This window comes from Ursus arctos, unplaced genomic scaffold (assembly GCF_023065955.2).
Source record: "Ursus arctos isolate Adak ecotype North America unplaced genomic scaffold, UrsArc2.0 scaffold_20, whole genome shotgun sequence".
Classification (NCBI taxonomy): domain Eukaryota; kingdom Metazoa; phylum Chordata; class Mammalia; order Carnivora; family Ursidae; genus Ursus; species Ursus arctos.
The window spans coordinates 50565488-50591775 of record NW_026622875.1 but is presented as its reverse complement, the minus strand read 5'-3'; the positions used below and the strand labels follow the sequence as shown (position 1 = coordinate 50591775).

Here is a 26288-nt window from a genome sequence, read left to right as displayed (position 1 = left end):
AAAAGTCAGCAGCTGCATTAGCCCCTAACAAGAGAGTCAGCTTGTCCTTTGAAGCTTTGAAACTAGGCATTGACCTCTCTAGCTAGTAAGTCCAGTTTCTTCCAATAGAAGGCTGTTTTGTCTTCAGTGAAAATCTGTTGTTTAGTGCAGCCATCTTCATGAATTAACTTAGCTAGATCTTCTGGATAACTTGTTGCTGTACTTGCTGCTCCACCTTGCACTTCTGTGTTATGGAGATGACTTCTTTCCTTAAACCTAATGAACCAACCTCTGCTAGCTTTGAGCTTTTCTTCTGCAGCTTCCTCACCTCTCTCAGCCTTCCTATAATTGAAGAGAGTTAGGGTCTTGCTCTGGATTAGGCTTTGGCATAAGGGAATGTTGGGGCTGGTTTGATCTTCTGTCCAGGCCACTAAGACTTCATATCAGCAATAAGGCTGTCTTGCTTTTCTTATTTGTGTGTTCACTGGAGTAGCACTTTTAATTTCCTTTGAGAACTTTTCTTTTGTATTCAAACCTTCCCTAACTGGCACAGGAGACCTAGTTTTTTGCCTATTTCGGCTTTCAACATGCCTTCCTTACTGAGCGTAATCATTTCTAGCTTTTGAGTTAAAGAGAGAGACTGTGACTCTTCCTTCACATGAACACTTAGAGGCCCTTGTAGGGCCTAATAATTTAATTGGCCTAATTTAAATATTATTGTGTCTCAGGGAATAGGGAGGCCTAAGGAGACAGAGAAGGATAGGGGAATGGCTGGTCAGTGGAGCATTCAAAACACACACATTTATTTATTAAGTTCTCTATCTTATAAGGACCTGGTTTGTGGGTACCCCCAAAATAATGACAATAATAACATCAAAAATCACTAACACAGATTACCATAGCAAATACAGTGATAATGAAAATCTTGGAATAGTGCAAGAATTATCAAAATGTGACAGAGATAAGAAGTAAGCAAATGTTGTTGGAAAAATTGTGCCAACAGACTTGCTCAATGCAGGGTTGCCGTAGACCTTCAGTTTGTAAAAAAAAAAAAAAAAAAAACCCAAAAAACCAAAAAAACCACAGTATTTGTGAAGCATAGTAAGGCAAAGCATTAAAAAACGAGCTATGCCTATAAAATAACATTGGGATACCAAGTTATACTGGCTGACCTGGCAAAAACATCTGACGCTACAGTTGTTGGTGTCATTATAAAGCAAGGAAAAATCTCATTCCAGTGGTGGGAGAATTAAATACATGAAGTATGCATACCCTAAAACTTTGGCTTCTAGGTGTATGGCCTAGAGAAGATCATGCTTATGTGTGCCACAGGGCTCATAAGCATTGAAAGGTTGAAACAGTCCCAATACCCTTCAATAGTAGAATGGATAAATATGAATAAATTGTGGTTAATTTGCGCTTTTGAACTGCAACTACATTCAAAAGCATTAATAAGTTATGCAAAGATAAGGTGAAAGAAAACAGTTGAAATAGAATATATAGCATATGATTTCATTTATATAGGTTCAAAACCAAGTACAATTATGCTGTATTGTGTAGAAAGGTAAAAACAAGTGGTAGAAAACTAAAGAAGAGAGGATTCTGGGAAGATGGTGAAGTAGGAAACACCAGAAATCTCTCCACATCTAGACAACAACTGAACCAGCAGAAATCTATCTGATGTAACTGTTTTATAATTCTGCAGTTCCTTTGAAGGTTTGTAAGTTCTAGGGGAAGGTTTGGAAGGTAAATTGTGGTTAATTTCAGTCAATTTCAGAGCTACCTATTCCCTAGCCATCAGCCTCCTGGCAGGCCCCGTGCACCTGTTTTAGGAGCAACTTGCACACAGGTTGTGGGACCCACAGTGGGCAAAGTGGACCCTGTCTTCCAAATATGGATCTGTGCTCTGATCACTGATTGCTGCTCCTGATCACATTGGTGCAGATAAAGAGGCAGACAGCCATTGTTGTGACACCCCCTCCCCTCCAGATGACTTCCAGGGACTTAAAGGAACAGCACCTTTTTTTCCTTCCCTTTGTTTTTTCTCCCATTTTTGGAGCCAGACATTTAAAAATAATCACATTGGTGGGGAAAATTGGAAAATGACTGCACATGCCAGGAAAAGGTATAGAAAAGTCCTGAGAAGAGCTTGTTTATACTTAAGGCTGATGCTTGACACAGAAATAGTCTATAACAACCAAAATAAAAACAGCAACAAAATTTAAGCATCAAACCTTGGGAAAGGGAGATGATCCGATTTCCAGAATAACTACATCATTAGACTCAAATGTCCAGTTTTAAACAAAAACAAATCACAAGGCATTCAATGAAACAGTAAAGTATAACCCATTCAAAGGAAATAAATAATAGAAACTGTCACTGAAAAAGCCCTGACGGCAGATATACTAGACAAAGAAAACTAAAGGAAGATGTGAATAAATGCAAGAAAACAATGTGTGCATAAAACGGAGCTACCAATAAGGAGAAAGAACCAAAAAACAAAAAAGAAATTCTGGAGCTAAAAAGTACAGTAGCTTGTATTATGAATGAAAAGCCCACTAGAAGGATTCAAATGCAAATGCAGATTTGAACTGGCTGAAAAAAGAATTGATAAATTTGAAGACAGGAAAGTGGAAATAATAGTGTCTAAGGAACAGGAAGGAAAAAGACTGAAGATAAGTGAACAGAGCTTAAGGGACCTGTTTGACACCATCAAGCAGACCAGCACACATGTGGAAAGTCCCAGGAGGAGAGAGAAATGGGCAGAGAGATATTTGAATAACTAATGGTTGTAAACTTTCCAAAACTGATGGAAACGTGAATATAAACATCCAAGAAGCTTAGTGATCTCCAAGTAAGATGAACTCTGAAAGACCCTACACATTATAATCAAACTTATGAAAGCCAAAGAAAAAGAATCTTGAAAGGAGGAAGATAAAAGTGACTCGACACATACGAGGGATCCTCAATATGGCTGTCAGCAGGTGTCTCATCAGAAACTTTGGAGGCCAGAAGGCAGGAGGCCAATATATTCACAGTGGTTAAAGAAAAAATTTGTCAATCAAGAATCCTATATCTGGTAAAACTATCCTTCAGATTGAGGGATAAATCTCGACATTGCCAGATAAACAAAAGGTGAAGAAATTTGTTTCTGATAGATCTGCCTGCAAGAAATGCTCATGGGAGTCCTGCAAGGTGGAATGAAAGGACACTAGACAGTAACTCGATGCAGTATGAAGAAATAAAGATCTCATAAAGGTAAATACATGGGCAAGTATACAAGCTAGTATTATTGTAACAGTGGTTTGTGACTTCACTTTTTTTTTCTACATAATAACATTACTAAAAACAGTTAATGGTCTAAAAGTTAATATTACGGTAACTGGTTTGTGAATCCAAAACATGTTTTCTGCTTAAGAGACCAGTGTATTTAAAAGAATTACCAGTTCATGTTTTTGAGCATACAGTATGTTAAGATATAATTTTGTGACAGTAACCAGCAGGGGTGGGGTTAGTACTATAAAGAAGAGATTTTGTGTTATTGAAGTTAGGCTGGTATAAATTCAAGATTTTTTTAAAGAAATTTTCTTTTTTAATTAAGTAATCTCTATGCCCAACATGAGGCTCAAACTCATGTTGCATGCTGTACTGACTGAGCCAGCCAGTGCCCTAGGCTGGTATAAATTCATATTCGAGTATGATAACTTTAGAATGTTAAATGTAATCTCTATGGTAATCAAAAACAAAATAGTTACAGGCTATAAACAAAAGGAAATGCGAAAAAAATTAAGCATTTCACAACAAAAAGTCAACAGAAAAGCAACACAGGAAATGAGGGACAAAAAAGCTATAAGACATATGGAAAACAAATAGGACAATGACAGACGTCAGTCCTTCCTTATTGGTAATTGCTTCAAATGTAAATGGATTAACTCTCCAATCAAAAGACAGAGATTGGTAGAACAGATGAAAATACTTAACCCAACTATATACTGTCTGTAAGGGACTCATTTTAGATCCCAGACACAAATACATTGAAAGTGAAAGGATAGAAAAAGGATGTTCCATACAAATAGTATCCAAGAGAACAGAGGTGGCTATTCTAGTATCAGAGAAAATAAACTTTAAGTCAAAAAGGGTTACCAAAAAAAGCCCAAAACACAAAAAGGGTTACAAAACAAATAAGGACTTTACCTATTAACAAAAGATTCAGTACAGCAAAAAGATACATCAATTATAAATATTTGTACACATAATAACATACTAACAAAATATATGAAGGAAACACTACTGTAAGAACTGAAGAGAGCTTCACATTAGCAGTTGGAAACTTCCATACTCCATTCACAATAATGGATACAATAGGAGATAAGGAAATGAAAGACTTAATACTATACAGTACACCACCTAGAACTAACAGACATAGAGAACTCAACAGGATCAGAATATACATTCTTCTCAAGTGCACATGGGGCATTTTCTGGGGTAGACCATGTTAGACCACATATTAAGTCCCAATAGATTTTACTTTATTTTATTAAAGATTTATTTATTTATAGAGAAAGAGTATGCATGAGTGGGGGGGAGGTGAGAGGGAGAGAGAATCCTCAAGCAGACTCCTCCCTGCTGAGCATGGATACTGACTGAGGGCTCGCCAGGAACGTGAGATCATGACCTGAGCTAACCTAGAGTTGACTGCTTAACCAGCTGAGCCACCCAGGTGTCCCAAGTCCCAAAAGATTTTAAAAGATATTATACAAAATACTTTCTCTGACCACTGTGGATAGTGAGAAATCAATAGCAGAAGACTAAAAATTTCACCAATTTGCAGAAATTAAGCAACACATACTCAAACAAGGAATGGAAAAAGGAAAGCTTCACAACGGAAATTAAAAAATACTTAGGAATGAAAACAAAATCACAATATATCAAAACTATGGGTCATAGCAAAAGTATTGCTAAGGGGCAAGTTTATAGCTATAGACATTTTATTTAAAAAATAAGATAGCAAACCAACAACCTTACTTTATACCTTAAGGAACTAGAAAATGAAGAAACTAAACCCAATGCTAGCAGAAGGAAGAAAATAATAAAATTTAGAGAAGAGATGAAGGAAATAGAGAATAGAGAAGCAGTAGAGAGGTGATTCTTTGGAAGGATCACCAAAATTGACAAACCTTTAGCTTGATGGACTAGGAAAGAAGGAGAGAAGACTCAAATGACAAAAATTGCAAGTGAAGTAGATACATCAGACAAAGCAGACTTTAGAACAAAGATCGTAATAAGAGTTAAAGAAGGGCATTACATGGGATGCCTGAGTGGCTCAGTTGGTTAAGCGTCTGCCTTCAGCTCAGGTCATGGTCCCAGAGTCCTGGAATGGAGTCCTGCATTGGGCTTCTTGTTCAGTGGGGAGCCTGCTTCTCCCTTTGCCTGCCGCTTCCCCTGCTTGTGCTCTATTTCTCTGTGTGTCTCTCTAACAAATAAATAAATCTTAAAAAAAAAAAAGAAAAAAAAAGGAAGGGCATTACATAATGATAAATTGGTCGATCGAAAAAAGGATAAAACATCTGTAAATATTTATGCACCCAACATTAGAAGCATCTAATTATAAAAAGTAAATATTAATAGACCTAAAGGGAGAAATAGATAGTAATACAATAAGATTAGGGGGCTTAAATACCCCCACTTAAATCAGTGGATAGATCATCCAAACAGAAAATCAAGAAGGAAACATCAGCCTTAAATGATACGTTAGGCCAGAAATAGACTTAATATACATTTACAAAACATTCCATCCTCAAACAGTAGAATACACTTTCTTCTCAAGTACACATGGAGCATTTTTCAAGACAGAACATATGTTAGTCCACCAACTAAGTCTTAATAAATTTAAGAGGCCTGAAATCAAATCAAGCATATTTTCCAACCATGCTTGGTTGGAAACTAGAAATTCATGTGAAGAAAATGGGAAAATTTACAAATACCTGGAGCTTAAACAACATGCTACTGAACAACCAATGGGTCAACAATGAAACTAAAAAATACCTTGTGACAAATGAAAATGGAAATATACCACATTTATTGGATGCAGCAAAAGCAGGTCTTCCCACCCGAATCACTAGTCTCTTTGTTCTGAAAACAAAAGCAGTTCTAAAAGGGAAGTTCATAGTGATAAATGCCTACCCCAAGAAATAAAATATCAAACAAATTTATACCTCAAGGAACTAGAAAAAGAAGAACAAATGAAACCCAGTTAGCAGAAGGAAGGAAATAACAAAGACTAGAACAGAAATAAATGACATACAGACTGTAATGACAATAGAAAAGATCATTGAAATAAGAACTAGTTCTTTGAAAAGATAAACAAAATTGGCAAACCTCTAGCTTAGATTCACCAAGAGAAGGAGGATTCAAGTAAATAAAATGAGAAATGAAAAAAATATGAAAGAGAAGCTACAGCTGATATTAGAGAAAGGATTGTAAGCAACTACTGTGAACAATCATATGCTGACAAATCGGGCAATTTAGAAGAAATGGGTAAATTTCTGGAAACATACAACCTACCAAGACTGAATCATGATGAAATAGAAAACCTAAGCAGACTAATTCAGTTACTAGTAAAGAGAATGAATCAGTAGTCAAAAACCTCCCAACAAACAAAAGTCCAGTACCAGACAGCTTCACTGGTGAATTCTACCAAACATTGAAAGAATTAATACCAATCCCTGTCAAACTCTTCCAAAAAATAGTAAGAGGTGGAAACTCTTTTAAATACATTTTATGAGGCCAGCCTTACTCTGATACCAAAACCAGACAGGAATGCCACAAAAAAAGAAAATTACAGGCCAATATTCTGATGGACATAGATACAAAAATCTTGAACAAAATATTAGTAAACTCAGTTTAGCAATACATTAAAAGGACCATATACCTTGATGTAGTAGTGGGTCTTATTCCAGGGATGCAAGGATTGTTCAACACCTGCAAATTAGTCAGTGTGATATACCATATTAACAAAATGAAGGATAAAAAATATCATCTCAACAGATGTGGTAAAAGCATTTAACAAAATTCAGCATCCGTCTCTGATTCTCTATAAAGCCAGTACAGAGGGAGCTACCTCAACATAACAAAGGTCATGCATGACAAGCCCACAGCTAACATTATACTTAGTCGTAGAAAGCTGAAAGCGTTTCTTGTAAGATCATGAACCAAGACAAGGATGCCCACTCTCGCCACTTTTATTCAGTGTAGTACTAGCCAAAGCCGTTAGGCAAGAAAAAGAAATCAAAGGCACCCAAATTAGAAAGCAAGAAGTAAAACTGAAACTGTGCAAATGACATGATATTAAATATAGAAAATCCTAAAGACTCCATCAGAAAACTGTGATAATGATAAAATTTAGTAAAGTTGCAGGATACAAAATCTGTAAATGCAAATCTGTTGCATTTCTGTACATTAATAACGAAATTAAGAAAACAATCATTTATAGTTGCATCCAAAAAAGTAAAATACCTAGTAATAAATTTAACCAAAGAGGTAAAAGACCAATGTGTGGAGAACTCTAAGACATTAAAGAAAGATGTTGGAGACGTAAACAGAAAGATATTCTATGCTTATGAGTTGGAAGAGTTTATATTGTTAAAATGTCTATACTGCCTGAAACAAAATACAGATTCTTTGTAATTCCAATCAAAATTATAATGGCATTTTTCCAATCCTAAAATTTATGTGGAACCATAAAAAACCTCAAATAGCCAAAGCAGTTTTGAGAAAGAACAAAGCTGGAGACATGATGCTTCCTGATTTCAAAGTATAGTGTGAATCTGTAATAATTAAACAGTGTGTTACTGGCGTAAAATGGACACATAGATCAATGGTACAGAATAGAAAGCCCAGAAATAACCCCCCACACACATATGGCAATTAATTTATCCTAAAGGAGTCAAGAGTATACAGTGGGGAGAGGATAGTCTCTACAATAAATGGTGTTGGGAAAATTAAACAGCCAGATGTAAAAGAATGAAGCCAGAGCACCATCTAAGATCATATGCAAAAATTAACTCAAATTAAGGACTTGAATGTAAGATATGAAACCATAAAATACCTAGAAAACATGGATGGCAGTCTCCTTGATATAGGTCTTGGTGATGATTTTTTGAATCTGACACCAAAAGCAACTAAGGTAAAAACGAACCAATAGGAATATCAGACTAAAAATCTGCACAACAAAAGAGATCAACAAAATGAAAAGGCATCCTAGTGAATGGGAGAAAATATTTGCAAATCATATATCTGGTAAGGGACTAATATCCAGGGACACCTGGGTGGCTCAGTTGGTTAAGCGTCTGCCTTCGGCTCAGGTCATGATCCTGGGGTCCTGGGATCGAGTCCCGCATCGGGTTCCCTGCTCAGCAGGGAGCCTGCTTATCCCTCTTCCTGCTGCTCCCCCTGCGCTTGCGCGCTCTCTCTCTCTCTCTGACAAATAAATAAAATCTTTTAAAAAAAGGGACTAATATCCAAAATACGTAAAGAATTGGTACAACTCAGTATCAAAACTGAACAATCTGATCAAGAAATGGGCAGAAAATTTGAATAGACATTTTTCCAAAGAAGACATACAGATTGCCAACAGGTAAATTGAAAAGATCCTCCATGTCATTAATTATTAGGGAAATGCAAGTCAGAGCCTCACACACATCGAGATACTGTCTTACACCTGTTAGAATGGTTATTATCAAAAAGACTGGAAACAACAAGCATTGGCAAGGATGTGGAAAAACCAGAACCCTTATGCAGTGTTGGTGGGAATGTAAATTGGTACAGCCAGTGGAAAACAGTATGGAGGTTCCTCAGAAAATTAAAAATAGAACTGTTATATGACCTAGTAATTCCACTTCTGGGTATTTATCTGAGGAAAGTGAAAACACTAACTCAGAAAGAAATATGCATGTTCATTGCGGTATTATTTACAATAGCGAAGAATACACAATGGAGAAAAGGACAGTATCTTCAATAAAGTGGTATTGGGAAAATTGGACAGCCTCCTGCAAAATAGTGAAGCTGGATTGGATCACTCTCTTACACTGTAGATAAAAATTAACTCAAAATAGATTAAAGACTTGAGCATAAGACCTGAAACCATAAAGCTCTTAGAAGGAAACATAGGTAGTAAGCTCATTGATGTAGGTCTCAGAATGGATAGAGAAATTGTGGTGTATACATATGGTGGAATATCATTCAGTCATAAAAAATAATGAAATCTTGTCATTTGTGCCATTGTGTGTATAAGACCTTGAGGGCTTTGTGCTATGTGTAGTAAGACAGTGAAAGACTAATCTTTTTTATATATGGAGTCTACTATATATATTAGACCTTAAGCTCATAGATACAGAGAACGGATTGGTGGTTGCCAGAGGCAGGGGTGGGGGATAGCAAAAATGGGTGAACTCGTTTTTAGTTTAAATTGTATTTTTTTGAGACTATGGGCTTAAGTAGACTTTTCTCCAGAGAGGACATACAAATTGCTAATAAGCACGTGAAAAGATGTTCAACATCACTTATCATTAGGGAAATGCAAATAGGAACTACAGTGAGATCCCACCTTGCATACATCAGGATGGCTACTATCAAAAAACCCCGTAAAACTAGAAAATACAGGGGATGTGGAAAAATTGGAATCTTAGTTCACTGTTGGTGGCCATGTAAAATGGTACAGCTGCTGTGGAAAATAATATGGCAGTTCCTCAAAGAATGAAAAACAAAATTACTGTGTAATCCAGCAATTCCACTTCTGGGTATAGACTCCCAAAGAACTGAGAGCAGGGACTCAAACAATTATTAGGACACCCATTTTCACAGCAGCATTTTCTCCATGGCTAAAATGGGGAAGCAGCCCAAGTGTCCATTAACAGATGAAAGAATACACAAAATGTGGTATGTACATACAATGGGATATTATTCAGCTTATAAAGGAAGGAAATTCTGTAATACTCTACAAAAGTGGATAAACGTTGAGGACATTATGCTAAGTAAAATAACCCAGCTACAAAAAACAAATACTATATGACTTTATTTATATGAAGTCCATAGAGTATTCAGAATCACAGAGGCAGAAAGTTAGAATGATGGTTGCCAATGACTGGGGAGAAGAAGAATGAGGAGTTATTGTGTAATGGGTACGGATTTTTTGTCTGGGAAGGATGCTAATAGAATGGATTGAAGCAGGGAGGAAAATCTGTTGAGATGGTGATGTGTGAGGGTAGAGAGTGGAATGAGGGACCCATTAAGCTATGTCTTAATTTAGTCAAGAATTCCAGTGGAAAGAAGAGAAAGTGTCATGTTGTTTGTATGTAGGACTGTATTATTTTCCTATCCACCTATGTTAGTTACTGTACTTCTAAATACTTTGCTCTTGTATCTATTTCAGACTTTGGGGTTAGTGCTTTTTTAGCAACTGGTGGTGATATTACCCGAAATAAAGTGAGAAAGACCTTTGTTGGAACTCCTTGCTGGATGGCACCTGAAGTTATGGAACAGGTACTTTGTCTTTCGTTTTTTTAAAAATGGCTTATGGTTTTGTACAGAATGGAAAAAAAAAACAGTAGCATTTGCTTTTGTTTGGTGTATAGGTTTCCCCCACTAATGGAAAGTAGTTCTGTGAAACCTTTTGTAAGCTGAAATGGCACAAAGCAAAGAAACAGTTACCACTGATTTATTTGTAAAAATTTTTCAGCATTTCCAGACCCAAAGAATAACCTCTTTTAGGCCTTTCTGATACCATAGAATACCTCTTGCTACTGGATACACAAAATAAATTGAAATGAAGCACAGATGCTCACACAGTTCAAAGCTCTGGTGGCCTGAGCTGAGTGTGGTTCCCTGGGAAAGAGCTGAGCGACTGGGGCTGCCTCCATAAGGGCTGGCTGCAAAGCAAACTCTCAACATCATTTTCACTTTTTTCGTAAAAGCGAAAATCCTCTTCTGATTTCTTTCAATAGTGTAAACAGGAACTACTGTAGGTCTTTCGTATAAGCCAAATGGCTTAATGGGAACTTTGAAACAGTAGGGGATACGTGTGCTAGGTTAGCTTTGGGAAATGCATGTTTCTGTTTCTTGGTTAAGATAGCGATCCACCCTTAACAACAACAGACCTCTAGATCTTTACAAATGATACATGAAACTCAGGATTTGTACCACACACAACCTAAGGAACAATATAATGAAGATTGGTATTAGTTGCATTAATAATAGTTTCCTTGTTTACAAATTACATGACCTAATCTTTGTACACGTAGATTCACTGCTGTGGTTCTTGAAGGACTGGTTTTGCCCACAACCCCATTTCCCATTTGCTTTCTAACAGCTACAGTCAGAAGTTGCTCATCTAGTCATCTTATGGAAACTCTGCTAATTCTCAAATCAGTGCTCATTTCTTATTCCTCGTCTTACTTGTTCTCTTATCATTTGAAACAGTTGCTCATTTCCACCTTTACTTACATCTTTAGCTTCCCTAGTATAGTTTCCTCGTTCTTCCCCTGTCGGTCCAGGCTGTGTCTCTGACTTCTTTTCTGCCTTCCTTCTACTTCCTGGGACCTTGTTCTTGAATTCTTCTCTCACTAGTTAGTCTCATCTCCACTTCCCATCTATTATATTTTCTTTTTAGTTTTTTTTTTTTTAAGATTGATTGATTGATTTTATTTTTTAAGTAGGCTCCACACCCACTGTGGGGCTTGAGCTCAACAACCCTGAGTTTGAGAGTTTCATGCTCTACTGACTGAGCCAGCCAGGTGCCCCTAAAGACTTTTTTAAAGGTTTTATTTATTTGAGAGAGAGAGAGCATGCACATGAGCTAGGGGAGGGGCGGAGGGAGGGAGAGAGGGACAAGTAGACTCCACACTGAGTGCAGAGCCCAACGCAGGGTTTGATCTCATGACCCTGAGATCATGACCTGAGCTGAAATCAAGAGTGGGATGCTTAACCACCCAGGTACCCCCCAAAGATTTTATTTTTAACTAATCTCTACACCCAGTGTGGGGCTCGAACCCACAGTCCCCAGATCAAGAATCATATGCTCCACTGATTGAGTCAGCCAGGCGCCCCCCCCACCTATTATATTTTCTAAAGTATATCCATGCATAGTCGTATTTCCTAAGCTCCTAGGTAGAGGTTTCCAGCTTCTTATAGATGTTTTACATAAATGTCTTTTAAGTATATCAAAGTCAGTATGTAGAACTGAATTCACTTTTAACTCTGTTATAATGCCTGTATTCACCCTGTTGGTGAGGGAAGCATTCCCACCTTAGGGTTATGTAGTTGCTGAACACCTGACACTGGACTGGTGGGACTGACAGCAGTTTATTAGTCATGTACACACAGAGCTGCAGGGAGGAGGACACTACATGTCACATGTGACTCCACTCAGGAAGAGAGTGAATAAACAGTTGCTGTGGGAAACAGTCTTTGTAGTATCAAGAGAGTGAGGCGCCCCTCAGTTTCCTTGCAAGGGTGATTGGCTCATTTGAATAATTCTGAGGGCTGGTGGGGAGCTGAAACCTGCTACTCAAGGCTGAGCAGGAACTTTGCCTGATCCAGTTGATAAGCAGCGTTGTTGGGATAGGGGATCTTATCCTTAGGAGCAGACTGGGGAGGGGAACTTACACTTAGCTCATTAGAGGCCCACCTTATTTTACCAAATGTCAAGGCAGCACATTATATGGAACTTCAATTTCTGGTCCCAAACCACACATTCCCCCCACCTATTTCTTCTCCTGTGTTGCTTAGGATAGAAAATGAAAATATTTAATTTTACATTGTGCTCATGACAGTATAAAAGGACAGAAATTTGGCCAGATGTTCATATCAACAACTTGGAAAATATTCAAACCCCTTGTATCTTTTTTCATTATAAAAATTAAGGTGATAAAACAAGATGATAACATAGAAAATTTGGAAAACCAAAGACTTAGCACTATTGCCTAACAATTTTGTTCTAGTTCTTTCCTTTTTCTAAAAAAAAAAAAAAAAAGATTATATACTTTCATAATAAGTATCAAAACTTGTGAAGAATTTTGTATTCTTTTTTCTTTATAAATGCTTTATCACAAGTGGTTTTCCATATTTTCATATAGAATTCATTTACATTGCTTTTAGTTGACTATATAACATTTTTTTAAGTGAGTATTCCATACTTAACAGTTTCCCCATTGTTGGGGAACATCATTCAGATTGCTTTTTCTTTTTTCTTCAGTTACCAAGTATATTTATTTAGCTTTTGCCTACTGTAGATTATTTTATTGGTTTAAAGCTCATGATTCTTGATACATATTGGAAGCTACCTTTTAAAAGTGCTTTTAGGGGTGCCTGGCTGGCTCAGTCAGAAGAGCATACTACACTTGATTTCAGGGTCATGGGTTCAAGCCCCACACTGGGTGTAGAGATTGCTAAAAAAAAAAATTAAAGTGCTTTTAGGGTGTTAAAAATAATCGTGTACATCTTTATGTTCTTTACAGGTCCGAGGCTATGATTTCAAAGCTGACATCTGGAGTTTTGGGATCACAGCAATTGAACTGGCCACAGGGGCAGCTCCTTATCATAAGTATCCACCAATGAAGGTGAGATTCAGTCAAAATACTGCCCCAGCCCCATGTCCTAGTTTCTTTTCAGAGCCTACTCCTAGGAAATAAATGGATTTGAAAAGGATGAGTTTTTAGAACTGTAAAGTGGAAATCTATTTTGAGGCCAAAGGAATGGTTTATTTTTTAAAAAGAGGTGGGGGAGGAGATGAGGTTTATTTTTCATCCACCACAGGCAGTGAGTCCTATAATTGTAGCCAGATGTACACCTTAGCCTGTTTGCTCAGAATGAGAAATACCTTCATCCTTTAGTAATTCCATTTCAGTAAATATAAATTGAATCTGAAAAGCAAGTATTAATTCTGACTACAGCCCCCTTTATTCTTTAGTGTTGATGTTGTGTTTAGAAAGTGGCTTATGGGGCACCTGGGTAGCGCAGTCGTTAAGCGTCTGCCTTCGGTTCAGGGCGTGATCCCGGCGTTCTGGGATCGAGCCCCACATCAGGCTCCTCCACTGGGAGCCTGATTCTTCCTCTCCCACTCCCCCTGCTTGTGTTCCCTCTCTCGCTGCCTGTCTCTCTGTCAAATGAATAAATGAAATCTTCAAAAAAAAAAAAAGTGGCTTATGCTTTTATAAAAAAGTCACACAATATAGAAGAATCACCCCAGATCTCACTATATAAACATGACCTTCCTTATTAACACCTCTGTGCATCAAGCTAGTATGTTGCCATGAAAGTCAAAGAAAGAGGCAGAATAATCAAAATTGTCAGTTACTTCAGAGAAGGTAGGAGGAGTGAAAACTGAAAAAGGCTGCAGCTCTGTTAACTAGGCATCGTCAGTGGTTTCTCAGAAGTGGCTGAGAAGTTCTGGGAAGAGAAAGCCAGATTACAGGGGGTCATGTTAAAACAGAGCCATGGATAGGTAAAATCAGCAAGATCACATTTTTAATTGTGCTGTGGTTTTATTTATTTATTTATTTATTTCTTGATTGTATTTTATTTTTAAATTTGCTATGCTTTTAATTTTTTTATAAAGATTTTTTAAGATAAGGGCTCTTTTTTTTTTTTTTTAAGATTTTATTTATTTTTTTGTGCGAGAGAGAGAGAGTACAAGCAGGGGGAGCAGCATGCAGAGCAGGCAGAGGGAGAAGCAGGCTCCCCACTGAGCAAGGAGCCTGATGCAGAACTCGATCCCAGGACCCTTAACTGATGGAGCCACCCAGGCTTCCCTGATTTTAATTTTTTTTAAAGGTAGTTTGGCAGTATAAGAATGGGGACAGAGGACATGAAGAAAAGACATTCAGTGCTGATACAGTTGAGCCCTTGCAGGCACTTTACCTGGGAAGCCAACTATCTGTAGGATATTATTTGTGTGGAAAACACCTAAATAACTCTGTGTTCCAAATAACTGAACTAAAGTGAACTGCTTATGTATTGGGAGGTTGTCTGTATTGAAGAATTTTGGCCACAATACTCAACTTTACTGAGTCATGAGAAGTTTATATTATATTGAAAATTCTTCCAGGTTTTAATGCTAACACTACAAAATGATCCTCCTTCTTTGGAAACTGGTGTTCAAGATAAAGAAATGCTGAAAAAATACGGAAAATCGTTTAGGAAAATGATTTCATTGTGCCTTCAGAAGGATCCAGAAAAAAGGTAAAATATGAGATCAAGCTTATGTTTCTCTTCATCTAATATTGTAACCATTGTGGGAAGTCTTAAGTATCACATACATACATTCACGTGCAGGAAATTATTTGTGCATATTCAAATATATTTATTTAAATATAAACTTTAGAAAAAATTCACAAAGACTATTACACTAGATTGGAAATGAATGAATTACTTTCTCCCTTCTTAAATAGTTCAGCTATTTCCTGGTTAATTTTTTATAAATTTGTATGTTATGAATTCTGTGTTAATACCATGTTAGTGGGATGGCTTGTTTTCAAATGTATTTAAAAGTCATAAGCAAATATATTTTGATGCTGTTTACAATTTTAATAACAAAAGAAATACACACAGCAAATGTTATATCTAATGCCAAATAACCATATATATTTCCTTATTGAAAAGATATTTTTTAATGAGTGAACCAAAAATGCAGAGTGCTTCCTTGTTAACACTAGACAGATTAGAAGGCCAGTAAGTGAATAAACATGGTCATCTAATGTCTGTATCTTTATGAATTGAACAGAATCAAATGATGTTGGAGGTCATTGAGTACAACCTTTTATCTTTGAGGTCAACCAGCTACCTAGTCATTGAGGTCGGACTTGAATCCAAAACTTCTGATTCCTTACCTAGGGCTCTGTTTCCACTGTATCTCATTTTTCTGTTTCACATATATTTTCCACTCAGTTTTTTAGCGCTAAGAGTTTTTAAATTTTGGTTTCTCTAACAATCAACAAAAGTAAAAGATTTTAATTGATATCCTTAGTCATTTCTTTAGTATATTTCATGGGACTTCAGAATTTACTGTTGGAAATATTGGAAAGTGTAAGAAAAACAGGTAGCAAAGTTCAAACCTGTGCTATTAGAACTTTTTTTCTGTTTCTGAATAAATTGGTATAAAAGATAAGGAATACTTTTGCTTCTGCTTAGTTAATTGACTAAAATAACATAATTTTTTTGTTACGAATACCCAGAAATGCTGAGTGAATTTATCAAACTTAAAAATCCAAATCCAGGGATAAGCTTGCAATAAAGGGAGATGCTCAGGTGCAAGAAATAATGAGGATGACCTAAATCAGAGAAGAAATATCATGAACTAATCCTGTGGCTACCCTCAGTGAGACACTGTTCATTTCAATAACATACTTAGTTAGATTTCTGATTTCCACATGGGGACTGGAAATGAGATAACTGGGCCCAGCCACTGGGAGTTCTGAACTGAGATCCCTGCTTATGGCTAAGACCTTTACAAGTCTGCCTTCTAAGTAAAAGGACAGACCAGAAAACAAAATATGGTTCATCATCACAAAGACAAAACAAAATTTCTCCTGAATAATCCATTCCTCTGACCTGGACATTCTGTAAGTTGACAGTCTGAATTTATATGACCCATATTATCCAGGAACCCACAAGATTAGAGAATAAAAAAATATTGCCAAGCCAGTTTTATTTCTGGCAGAAGCAATTAGAAAACTGTATCATTCAAATTGTTCCAGACTCCAGATCTGTGAGATTCCTGCAAATAATGCCCCACTGAAGAGATCAGAAGCTGAAATTATAAAACACACAGTAAAACACTACACGGCAGACTGGAGTCAGCAGATACAGGAAGCAGAAGGATTAGTGCTCCGAGAACTTTGGATAATGCAAAGATGCCTCAAAAAACTATAAAATAAGTATATTTAAAATAATTAAAATGCTAATGGAGGAAATCAAAACCATAAGAACTTGGTCACCATTGTGACCAAGAAAACAAACAAATGGAGCTGCTAGAAATGAAAAATACAATAACTCAGCTTTCCCTTGAGTATAGGCTAGACTTAGTGTCTTGCTTCTGAAAAATAGAATATGAAAAAGGAAAAATAGCAGCTTTAGAGTGGAAAAACCTGGCGGACACCTCCTTCACAAGTGATCAGGTTAACATTAGCAGTAATAAGACATACGGATTATTACATACTCCCGGATATGATACAAGGCAAAGGGCATATCACTTCTGAGGTATTCCTTCCCCAAATCTTTCACTTCAATATGTAATGAGAAAACATCAGACAAAGCCAGATTGAGGAATATGCTATAAACTCCCCGACCAGCACTCTTCAGGAGTGCGGAAAGGGATGACTGAGAAAGTGGTACAGATTGGAGGAGATTAAGGAGACATGAAGACTAAAAGCAACATGGTGTCCTGGGTTAGATCCTGGAGCAGAGAAAGGATGTTAGTGCAAAAACTGGGGAAACCTGAATAAAGTCTATAATATAATGTACCAATATTAATATTTTAAAGTCTGTAGTAATGTTAATATTTTTAGTTAATTTCTTGATAATTATATCACAGTTATGTAAAATGTTAACATTGGGGGGAACTGGTGACAGGTATGTAGGAACTCTGTACTATCTTTGCATCTCTTCTGTAAGCCTAAAATTATTTCAAAAGAAAAAGGAGCTGTAGAATATCTTATTTCCAGTTCGTAAACCAAAATTATACCTTGTTTAGAACACTTCTAAGTTAAAAAAGAAACAAAACTTCAGTGGAGTGGTTAAACAAAACAGCCAATAAAATAAAAAAGATAATTATTTATTGACTACTCATCAAGTTACTGGGTACTTTTGTAAACACAGCGTACATATCATCTCATTTAATTTTTACAGTGATCGTATGAGGGTGGTGCTGTTATTTTCTGTTTTACAAATGAAGAAACTGAATCAGAGTGGTTAAGTAACATTGCCCAAAGTCACACAGTTAATACATGTTGGAGCTAGAATTCCAACCCATACAATTTGACTATGGAGTTTCTGCTCTTAATCACACTACGTATATACTGAGGAAGTTGCTCAGAATGCAGCATAGAAAGATTTTTTAAAAATGGAAATATAAAAGAAAGATGAGTATTTGGGGGATCGAATGAGAAGGTTCAGTGTGTGTGCGCACGCACATGTACATACACATATACATGGATATGTTTATGTAGACTTTGCAGGAGAGACTAGAGAGAATGGGAGAAGCAATATTCAAAGAAATAATGGCTGAGAATTTTCTAGAATTGATGAAATACCTATATCCTCAGATTAAAGAACCATCGCCCCTAATTCCAAGCAGTATTCCCCTTTCCCCATTTGTACACAAGTCATGAAACTGCTGTATTCAAAGGCAAAGAGAATCTGTTAAATGCAAGCTAAGGGGGCAAATTACTTATTGAGGAATAGTAGGTAGACTGACAGCCACTTTCCTTTTTTTTTTTTTTTTTTTTTTTTAAGATTTTATTTATTTATTTTGACAGAGAGAGACAGCCAGCAAGAGAGGGAACACAAGGAGTGGGAGTGGGAGAGGAAGAAGCAGGCTCATAGTGGAGAAGCCTGATGTGGGGCTCGATCCCAGAACGCCGGGATCACACCCTGAGCCGAAGGCAGACGCTTAACTACTGCACCACCCAGGTGCCCCTGACAGCCACTTTCCTAATAATAACAACAGTTGAGGCCAGAATATACTGGAACAATGCTGAGAGAAAATAGCTGTTAACACAGAAGTCCCCATCTAGTGAAACTATTACCTAAGAATAAGCATGAAATTAAGATTTTTTCAGACAGAAATTGAGTTTCCAATCATTTTTATCACTTAAAGAACTCCTAGAAATTGTACTCTAGGAAGAAGAACATGAACCCAAAGAAAAGGATGAATCAGAAGCAATGTTGTGCAAACTGTTGAACATACTGAAATCTTGACTGGATGAAAAAATAGGAAGGATAATGTCTACTTTCAGTTTGCATAGCACTTTTACATCTCTTAATCTGTACAGTAATCCTCTGAGGCCCTAGTTCTTAAGCGTGAGTGCACGTTAGAATCTCCCAGGGAGTTTTAAAAACTACCGATAAACAGAAGGGGAAATGAACCATGAGAGACTGTGGACTCTGGGAAACAAACTGAGGTCTTCAGAGGGGAGGAGGGTGGGGGAATGGGATAGGCTGGTGATGGGTATTAAGGAGGGCACGTATTGCATGGTGCACTGGGTGTTATACGCAACTAATGAATCATCGAACTGTACATCAAAAATCAGGGATGTACTGTATGGTGACTAACATAATAAAAATATTATTTAAAAAAAAAAAAAAACCAAAAAACTACTGATGCATTCCCCCCCCCCCCCAGATTCTGCTTTAATTGGTATGGGGTACAGCCTGGGCGTTGGGGTTTGTTTTAAAAGTCCCAGCTATTATAATGCACAGTAATGTTTAAGAAGCACTGCCTTCAGGGGCTTGACCAGAACCTTAGAGAAGAGATTTGTTTAGGGTTACCTGGTAAGTGTGTGATATAATCAGGTCCAGTCTCTTAAAGTGTAGTATGTTTATTCTTTATTCCCAGTCATACTATTTAAAAGTTTGTAAAATTGACAATGGTAATACCTTTATTCAAAGAAAGAAAGACTGTCCAGCTAAGAACTGAGTGTAGATTCAATTTGGGGAATATATACATTACTTTTAGAATCTTCAGTTTTTAAAAGGAAATTGTTAGACCTACTTTTAAGAATATGTAGTTTCCTAAGTTGAAGGCTGGCAGGCAGGCATATGTCAAGAGGCACAGGACTTGATTTGGTTCATTTCCTCTTTGTGAAGTTAAATGTATTTTTATGCCTTGTTAAAGTAGATATTGTCTACTCTTCTTGGGAAATGATATTCTTGGGAAAATAATAGCAAATATTTTGGAAGCCACTAAGGAGTCATGATTCCAGAAGAAACATTTCACTAATGAATATTGCAGAGGACCTATGATAATTATCAGAACATTTCTGTTTGAGTTTTCTTCTCTACTCAGTGTCTTATACCGAGTTAGTTTATCCTGCTTTTTGCTTTTTAGCCCGTTAAGGAAAGTGGAGAACACTGAGATTTTATCTTGCTGCTCAAGAAATCCTTTTCTCATTTTTGAAGATGGAAACCCACAATTACACTTGAATTAACTATTAAAACGTTCTTTTCTGGTTTTAGACCAACAGCAGCAGAACTGTTAAGGCACAAATTTTTCCAAAAAGCAAAGGTAGGAAACTTATTTGATTTTGTGTGTTCATGTGATCCTCCTCAGTTACCTAAATTAGATTTACTGCTCAGAAGTTGCTTTTGCTTAATATGATAATGTTTGGAAAAGTGATGGTAGATCAAATAATTGCTGGGGGCATTATCTGTACAACCTTTTGTAATTAAGACACATGCTTTAGAATTAGTAAATGTATTTTTCATATAAATTAATTTAAACATAAGTTTAAATTTATAACAGGAACAATGAATATTAAATTTTGCCATTAGTAGTATAATCTGCGAAAAATACTCAACTCTCATTTCAGGGTTCACTACTGAGTTAGTAAACATCTCATTTCCCAAAGAGAACAGATAAGTGGGAAGTTACTGGTCCCAAAGGACGTATGATAAAGCAAACTTCTCATAGATAATGGTTCATATGGAACACCAAAGCTCTGTCTGAATTTGTGAAAGTGTGGTAGTAATGTACTAAAGGAGCTTCAGAATTTAAAAAAAAAGAATGGAAGCTTTCCTCAAACTTCTTTATAAAGCAGTTACTATATCACATTTTAATTGTAGTGACTATTTCTGTGTGTTTCTTTGGTTCAATAAAAACTTGTAAGAAGAAAACTTATTTTTCCTCTCCAGAATAAAGAATTTCTTCAAGAAAAAATACTGCAGAGAGCACCGACTATTTCTGAAAGAGCTAAGAAGGTAAATGAAGATTTAACTCCGGTTTCCTAGGAAATTGGTTAAATTTACTTCTGCATTTTGAAAGTATATGTTAAGTAATGCTTTGTTAATGGTTGTATTACTCATTTTTCCCCAACCCTTTCTTTAGCATTCTTTGATATATTCATTCGGTAAATATTATTAGTCTACAGTATGTCTAGGTGTGCTGTCTACTAGAATGAAAAGGTATGTTACACAATTGATTAATTAATTCTAGACTCTGTTATATCACTGTTTGTAGCTACCAGAGTGAGTTGTAAAGTTTGGCCCTTTCTTCACACTACACAGAAAATAATGAAGACCCATTAGGGTGACTGTAATAAAAACGTCAGACAGTAGCAAGTGTGATAAAGATGTAGGGGAATTGGAACCTTCACACGCTAATGATGAAAATGTGAAATGGTACAGTCACTTTAGAAAGTAGTCTGGCAGTTTCTAAAAAGACTAAACAAAGCTGCCATCCGACCCAGCAATTCCACTCCTACGCATACTTGGGAGAATTGAACACATGTACACACAAAGCTACGTACATGGATGTTCCCAGCAGCATTATTCATAATAACTAAAAAGTGGAAACAGCCTGATTATCCATCTATGGATGAATGGATATATAAAATGTCATGTGTCCATAAGATAGAATATTATTCAGCAATAAAAAGGAATGAAGTACTGATATATGTCATAACATGGATGAACCTTTAAAACATTATGCTTAATTGTGGAAGCTGGTTACAAAAGGCCACATATTATATGATTCTGTTTATGTGAAATGTCCAGAATAGGCAAATGTGTAGAGACAGAAAGTAGATTCGAGGTTACCCAGGACTGGGATTATACAGAAATGGGCAGTGACTACTAACGGGTCTGGAGTGTTTTTTTTGCCATGTGGAGGAGTGATGAAAGTGATCTAGATTTAATTATGGTGATAGTTTCACAACTTGGAATATACTAAAAAGAATTGAATTGTGTACCTTAAATGGGTTAATTATATGATATATGAATATATCTTATTAAAGCTGTTACATAAAAGGAGCATTTGGACACTGATACCACCATGGACAAAAAGCTCTTGGAAATGGAAAACATTATAGAAGAAATGAAAATAGTTAATACACAAGTTGTATGGTAAAGCTGAGAAAATTTCCCAGAAAATACTCCAAAAGGCCAAGAGAGAGATAACAGGAGAAAAAAGACAGCAGCATTAGAGGATCATTTAAGAAGGTTCAGTCTTTGAGTGAAGAATTCAGAAAAGCAGAACGGAGAAAAGTAGAAGAAAGAAAATCACTGAAGAAATAATTCAAGAAAAATTTCCAAAATGGATAGTCATGAATTTCCAGATTGGAAGAGCCCAAGTACGGAGCAGAATGAATGGAAATAAACCAGCACTAAGACACATTGCTGGAATACTAGAGGCAAAAAAGAAGATCCTGTAGCTTCCAGAGAAGGGGGAAAGATGATGGATAGGTTTGGAAATCATAATGACATTAGTAGCTCCTCTGCAAGCCAGGTCACAACAAAACAGTTGTATACAACGTTATGAAAGAAAATGATTTCTAGTAAGCCGAACTTTTTTTTTTTCTTTAACCAGGCCTACTAATAAGTGTGGGGATGGAATCAAGAAAGTTGAGAAATGCATGGCTTTAATTAGCGTGGCATGCTAATAATGGAGGAAGTGCTTAAACTGAGAAAGAGGAAGTCATATGACAGGTGGTAGAGGGAGATCTGAAGTCCAGACTTGGTGTGAAACCAGTCTAGGGTAGAGCAGATGAGGAGGCTTGGTGAGAGTCTTCCTCTAGAAGGTGACCCTGAGGAGTGCCTAATGTGTATGAACACAGCTGAGAGACAATTTGGGGGTAAATATGACAAGTACATAGAAATAAGCAAATGTTATTATTCCAAGAAAATAAAAAAGTTATACAGGAGAGAAAAGTAATTGTAATACACAGTAAGGCTTAAGTGTCTCAATATAATCATGTGGTGGAAATACTGAATATTGATTTAACCAAAATTTCACTGTATCTTGAGAAAAGAGTTATGGGGGTTGATAACAGGGTTAAATTCTCATCTTTCATAGTGGGAAGTCCAGTAGATAATTCCTAAAACCAAAAAATCAAGGGATAATAATAAGAACACATTACTTAGAGGAATATAAATTTAAAAAGGATATGCTAGAATGAGTTGAAAGTGATTCCCTGTAAGAGGATAAAAGTTAGAGGATTGCTGTTTTTCTTAACAAAACTTGCACATATACAGTATTCTTGAAACTGCAGGTATAATTATGATTTTTAAAATTAAAAAAAAAGAATCTTCTCTATCTTGGGTTTATTTTGAGGCTGAAAAAAAATTTTTTAGACCTCTCAGAACATGAAACCATTAATAAGATTTAGTCTGTGACTTTACATAAGAAGGATTTGGATGGTGTTTGGGCCCACAAGTGTAGAGGTATAAGGAAAGTCAGTGGCTGGAGTAAAGACAGGTAATAGAGTACAGAGAGCAAATGAGGAGTGCAAGATATAGATAGTATATATAGTAAATACCAAACACCACCATAATCCACATCTCTTTTCCCAATGTGCAGGTTCGGAGAGTACCAGGTTCCAGTGGCCGCCTCCATAAGACAGAAGATGGCGGCTGGGAGTGGAGTGATGATGAATTTGATGAAGAAAGTGAGGAAGGGAAAGCAGCAATTTCACAACTCAGGGTAAGTCTTGTTAAACTCTATGCTTAAGATAGAGCTCTATCTTTTTGTCCGAAGCCTCTGAGATAATACTATATATTCTGGTTCTGTCTGGCTTAACCACCTAAAATATAAAAAATACAAGTGTTAGTGACAGAATTTCCTTGAACAAGTTATTAACAGTAGGAGCCCATTTAATCCTACATGGAAAAGTGGACTGACACATCTGTTTGAATATGATATTTAGGGTATATAAAAATGGCCAAAATCTAGAGATGTAAACTGTGTCTGAGATGAGAATACACTGGATAGGATTGATGACTGATTAGACATTGCAGAAGAAGAGATCACTGAACTAAAAAACCTATCAAAACTTTGTCCCTGAAGTCTGCTAACTTTCTACCTGAAGAGGAACAGTATGCCTTTCTTTAGGTGCTATATCCTAGATGGCGTGTATTTGTGTGTGTGTGTTTACTAGAAGCAGTAAAGACAAAGGTCTTGTATTGTTTTGTTTTGTTTTCCCATCACTCTTTCCTAAAGTTAATGCCTCAAGTTGATTGTTAGGACTCATTCCCAGGAGTAGAAATGTGTACGGGACATGTTAATGTTTGAGGTTCATTAAGCCTTGACTGCCTAAAACCTTTTTGTGGTAATAGTGGTGGGTGGGTGGTATATCTCTGCCTGTCTGTAAGATCTGCTCTGCCATAGTACTTACGACTTCACTGATCAACACTCTTTGTTGATCTTGTAAAAGGAAGTCTTTGAGTCTAGTCTTTTCGCAGAGCTAAGTTTGTAAAGACCTTGCCAATGAAAATCGGCAAAAATTTATTACGTTCTAACCTTGGAAAGTTCTTCAGAAAATAACAAATATAAACATTTGTTTATGTACAATTGTGAGTTTATTAAAATGTGAGACTGGTTTCTTTTCTCCTTATTTTCATATGATTCCTCCTTAAATTAGGTATTGTTTTGTAATGTTACATTAAAGTGATCAGAGGAAGCCAGAGGCACATGAATCTTGTAGTTCTAGCTTCCTATGAAAGAGATTTTTCATAGGAATTTTTCCTCTGACTAACAAATTATATTTGGGAAGATAAATTACAGTGTTTCAGTGTCTGATTATTACCCCCTAGCTATCTGCAAGAGAATTTATTTAAAATTTTGTAGTTTTGAAATACTTAGAGTAGCTTTTTTATAGCCTAATACACTGGTATATAATTAGCATAGAAAATTATATACTTTGTTATCTGAATAAATAACTTTCTGTATTTCTCATGTTCTTCTTCTGACCATTTTTGAGGACATGAATTCTTTTGTAAAAGGAAAGTCTTTTAAAACTAAATTGGATTACCTTGAAAATACACACCATGATCAAGTGGGGTGGTCTTGCAAGGATGGTTCAATATTAGGAAATCTTACAATATTAATAGGCCTAAAGATAGATGAAAAAACTTTGACAAAATCTAATAGGCCTAACGAGAAGACAAATCATATTCTTACTTTCACATGTTCTGGAAAAACTTTGACGAAATTCAGCACATGTTCACAATAAAGGCTCTTGTGTACATCCAAATTTCCATCTTTACATCATTTTCTTTCTCCTGAAGAACTTTCCTTAACATTTCTTGTGGTATGGATCTGCTGGTGATGATTTCTTTGAGGTTTTTTTGTCTGAAAATGTCTATATTTCACTTTTGTCTTGAAAAGATATGTTTGCTAGGTATGGACTTTTAGACTGATAGGCGTTTTCTTTCATTATTAAAGATGTTGTTTCACCGTATTCTTGTTTTTATTGTTTCTGTTGAGAAATCTGTGGTATCCTTGTCTTGTTCTTTTATAAGTTATATGTCTTTTTACTCTGGCTGCTTTTAAGATTTTTTTTTTTTTTTTGAATGGTATTGAGCAATTTAATTATGATATGCCTGGGTTTTTTTTGTTTGTTTTCATGTTTCTTGTGCTTGGGGTTTACTGAGCTTGTATCTGTCAGGGTTAATAGGTTTCTATCAAGTTTGGAAATTTTTCAGCTATTATATTTTCAAATAATTTTTTCTGCCCTTCATGCCCCTTGGAGACTCCAGTAACATGTATATGAGGCTGCTTAAAATTGCCAGCTTACTGATTTTCTTTTCATTTTTAAAAAATTCCCTTTTTACTCAGTCTCATTTTTCACAGTTTCTATTGCCGGCTTTCGGGTTCATCTTTCCTTCTGTAGTGCCTAATTGCTGCTAATCCCATTCAATCTATTTTATATCACAGACATTAAATATTTTAGAAGTTTGATTTTGTGTTCGTTTTTACACCTTCATGTCTCTACTTTTTGAAGATAATGTGAGATGTAATAACTCTAGTATAGTTATAATAACCATTTTAATGTCCTTCTCTGCTCATTCTAACACTTATGTCAGGTCTGGAGCAGTTTTGTTTGATTGATTATTCCCTTTATTATGCTTGAAGAGTGTTTTCTTGAGTTAAGGAAATAGGGCTAAGAGTCCGGGGAGGCCAAGGCAGATGAAATCGATAAGGTAGAGTACCAGGGAGGAGAGAGCTGTGCAGTGAGAGAAGCTTGGAAGTCTACAGAGCTTCCTTTTTGAGTGTTCAGCAGAACACTCTTCAAGAAATATATGTGAGAAAACCACCTGAGACTGGA

General features: G+C 36.3%; 1 protein-coding gene across 2 annotated transcripts in view; it reads left to right on the top strand.

Moving 5' to 3' along the window:
- Positions 1–26288, top strand: part of OXSR1 (oxidative stress responsive kinase 1) — a 93197-nt gene that overhangs the window by 50097 nt on the left and 16812 nt on the right. For both annotated transcript variants that reach the window (XM_026496733.4, XM_026496734.4), the window contains 6 exons: positions 10409–10518; positions 13491–13592; positions 15080–15213; positions 20206–20254; positions 20881–20946; positions 23543–23665. In XM_026496733.4, coding sequence (XP_026352518.1) covers positions 10409–10518; positions 13491–13592; positions 15080–15213; positions 20206–20254; positions 20881–20946; positions 23543–23665 — 584 coding nt within the window. The remainder of the gene's footprint in view (positions 1–10408; positions 10519–13490; positions 13593–15079; positions 15214–20205; positions 20255–20880; positions 20947–23542; positions 23666–26288) is intronic.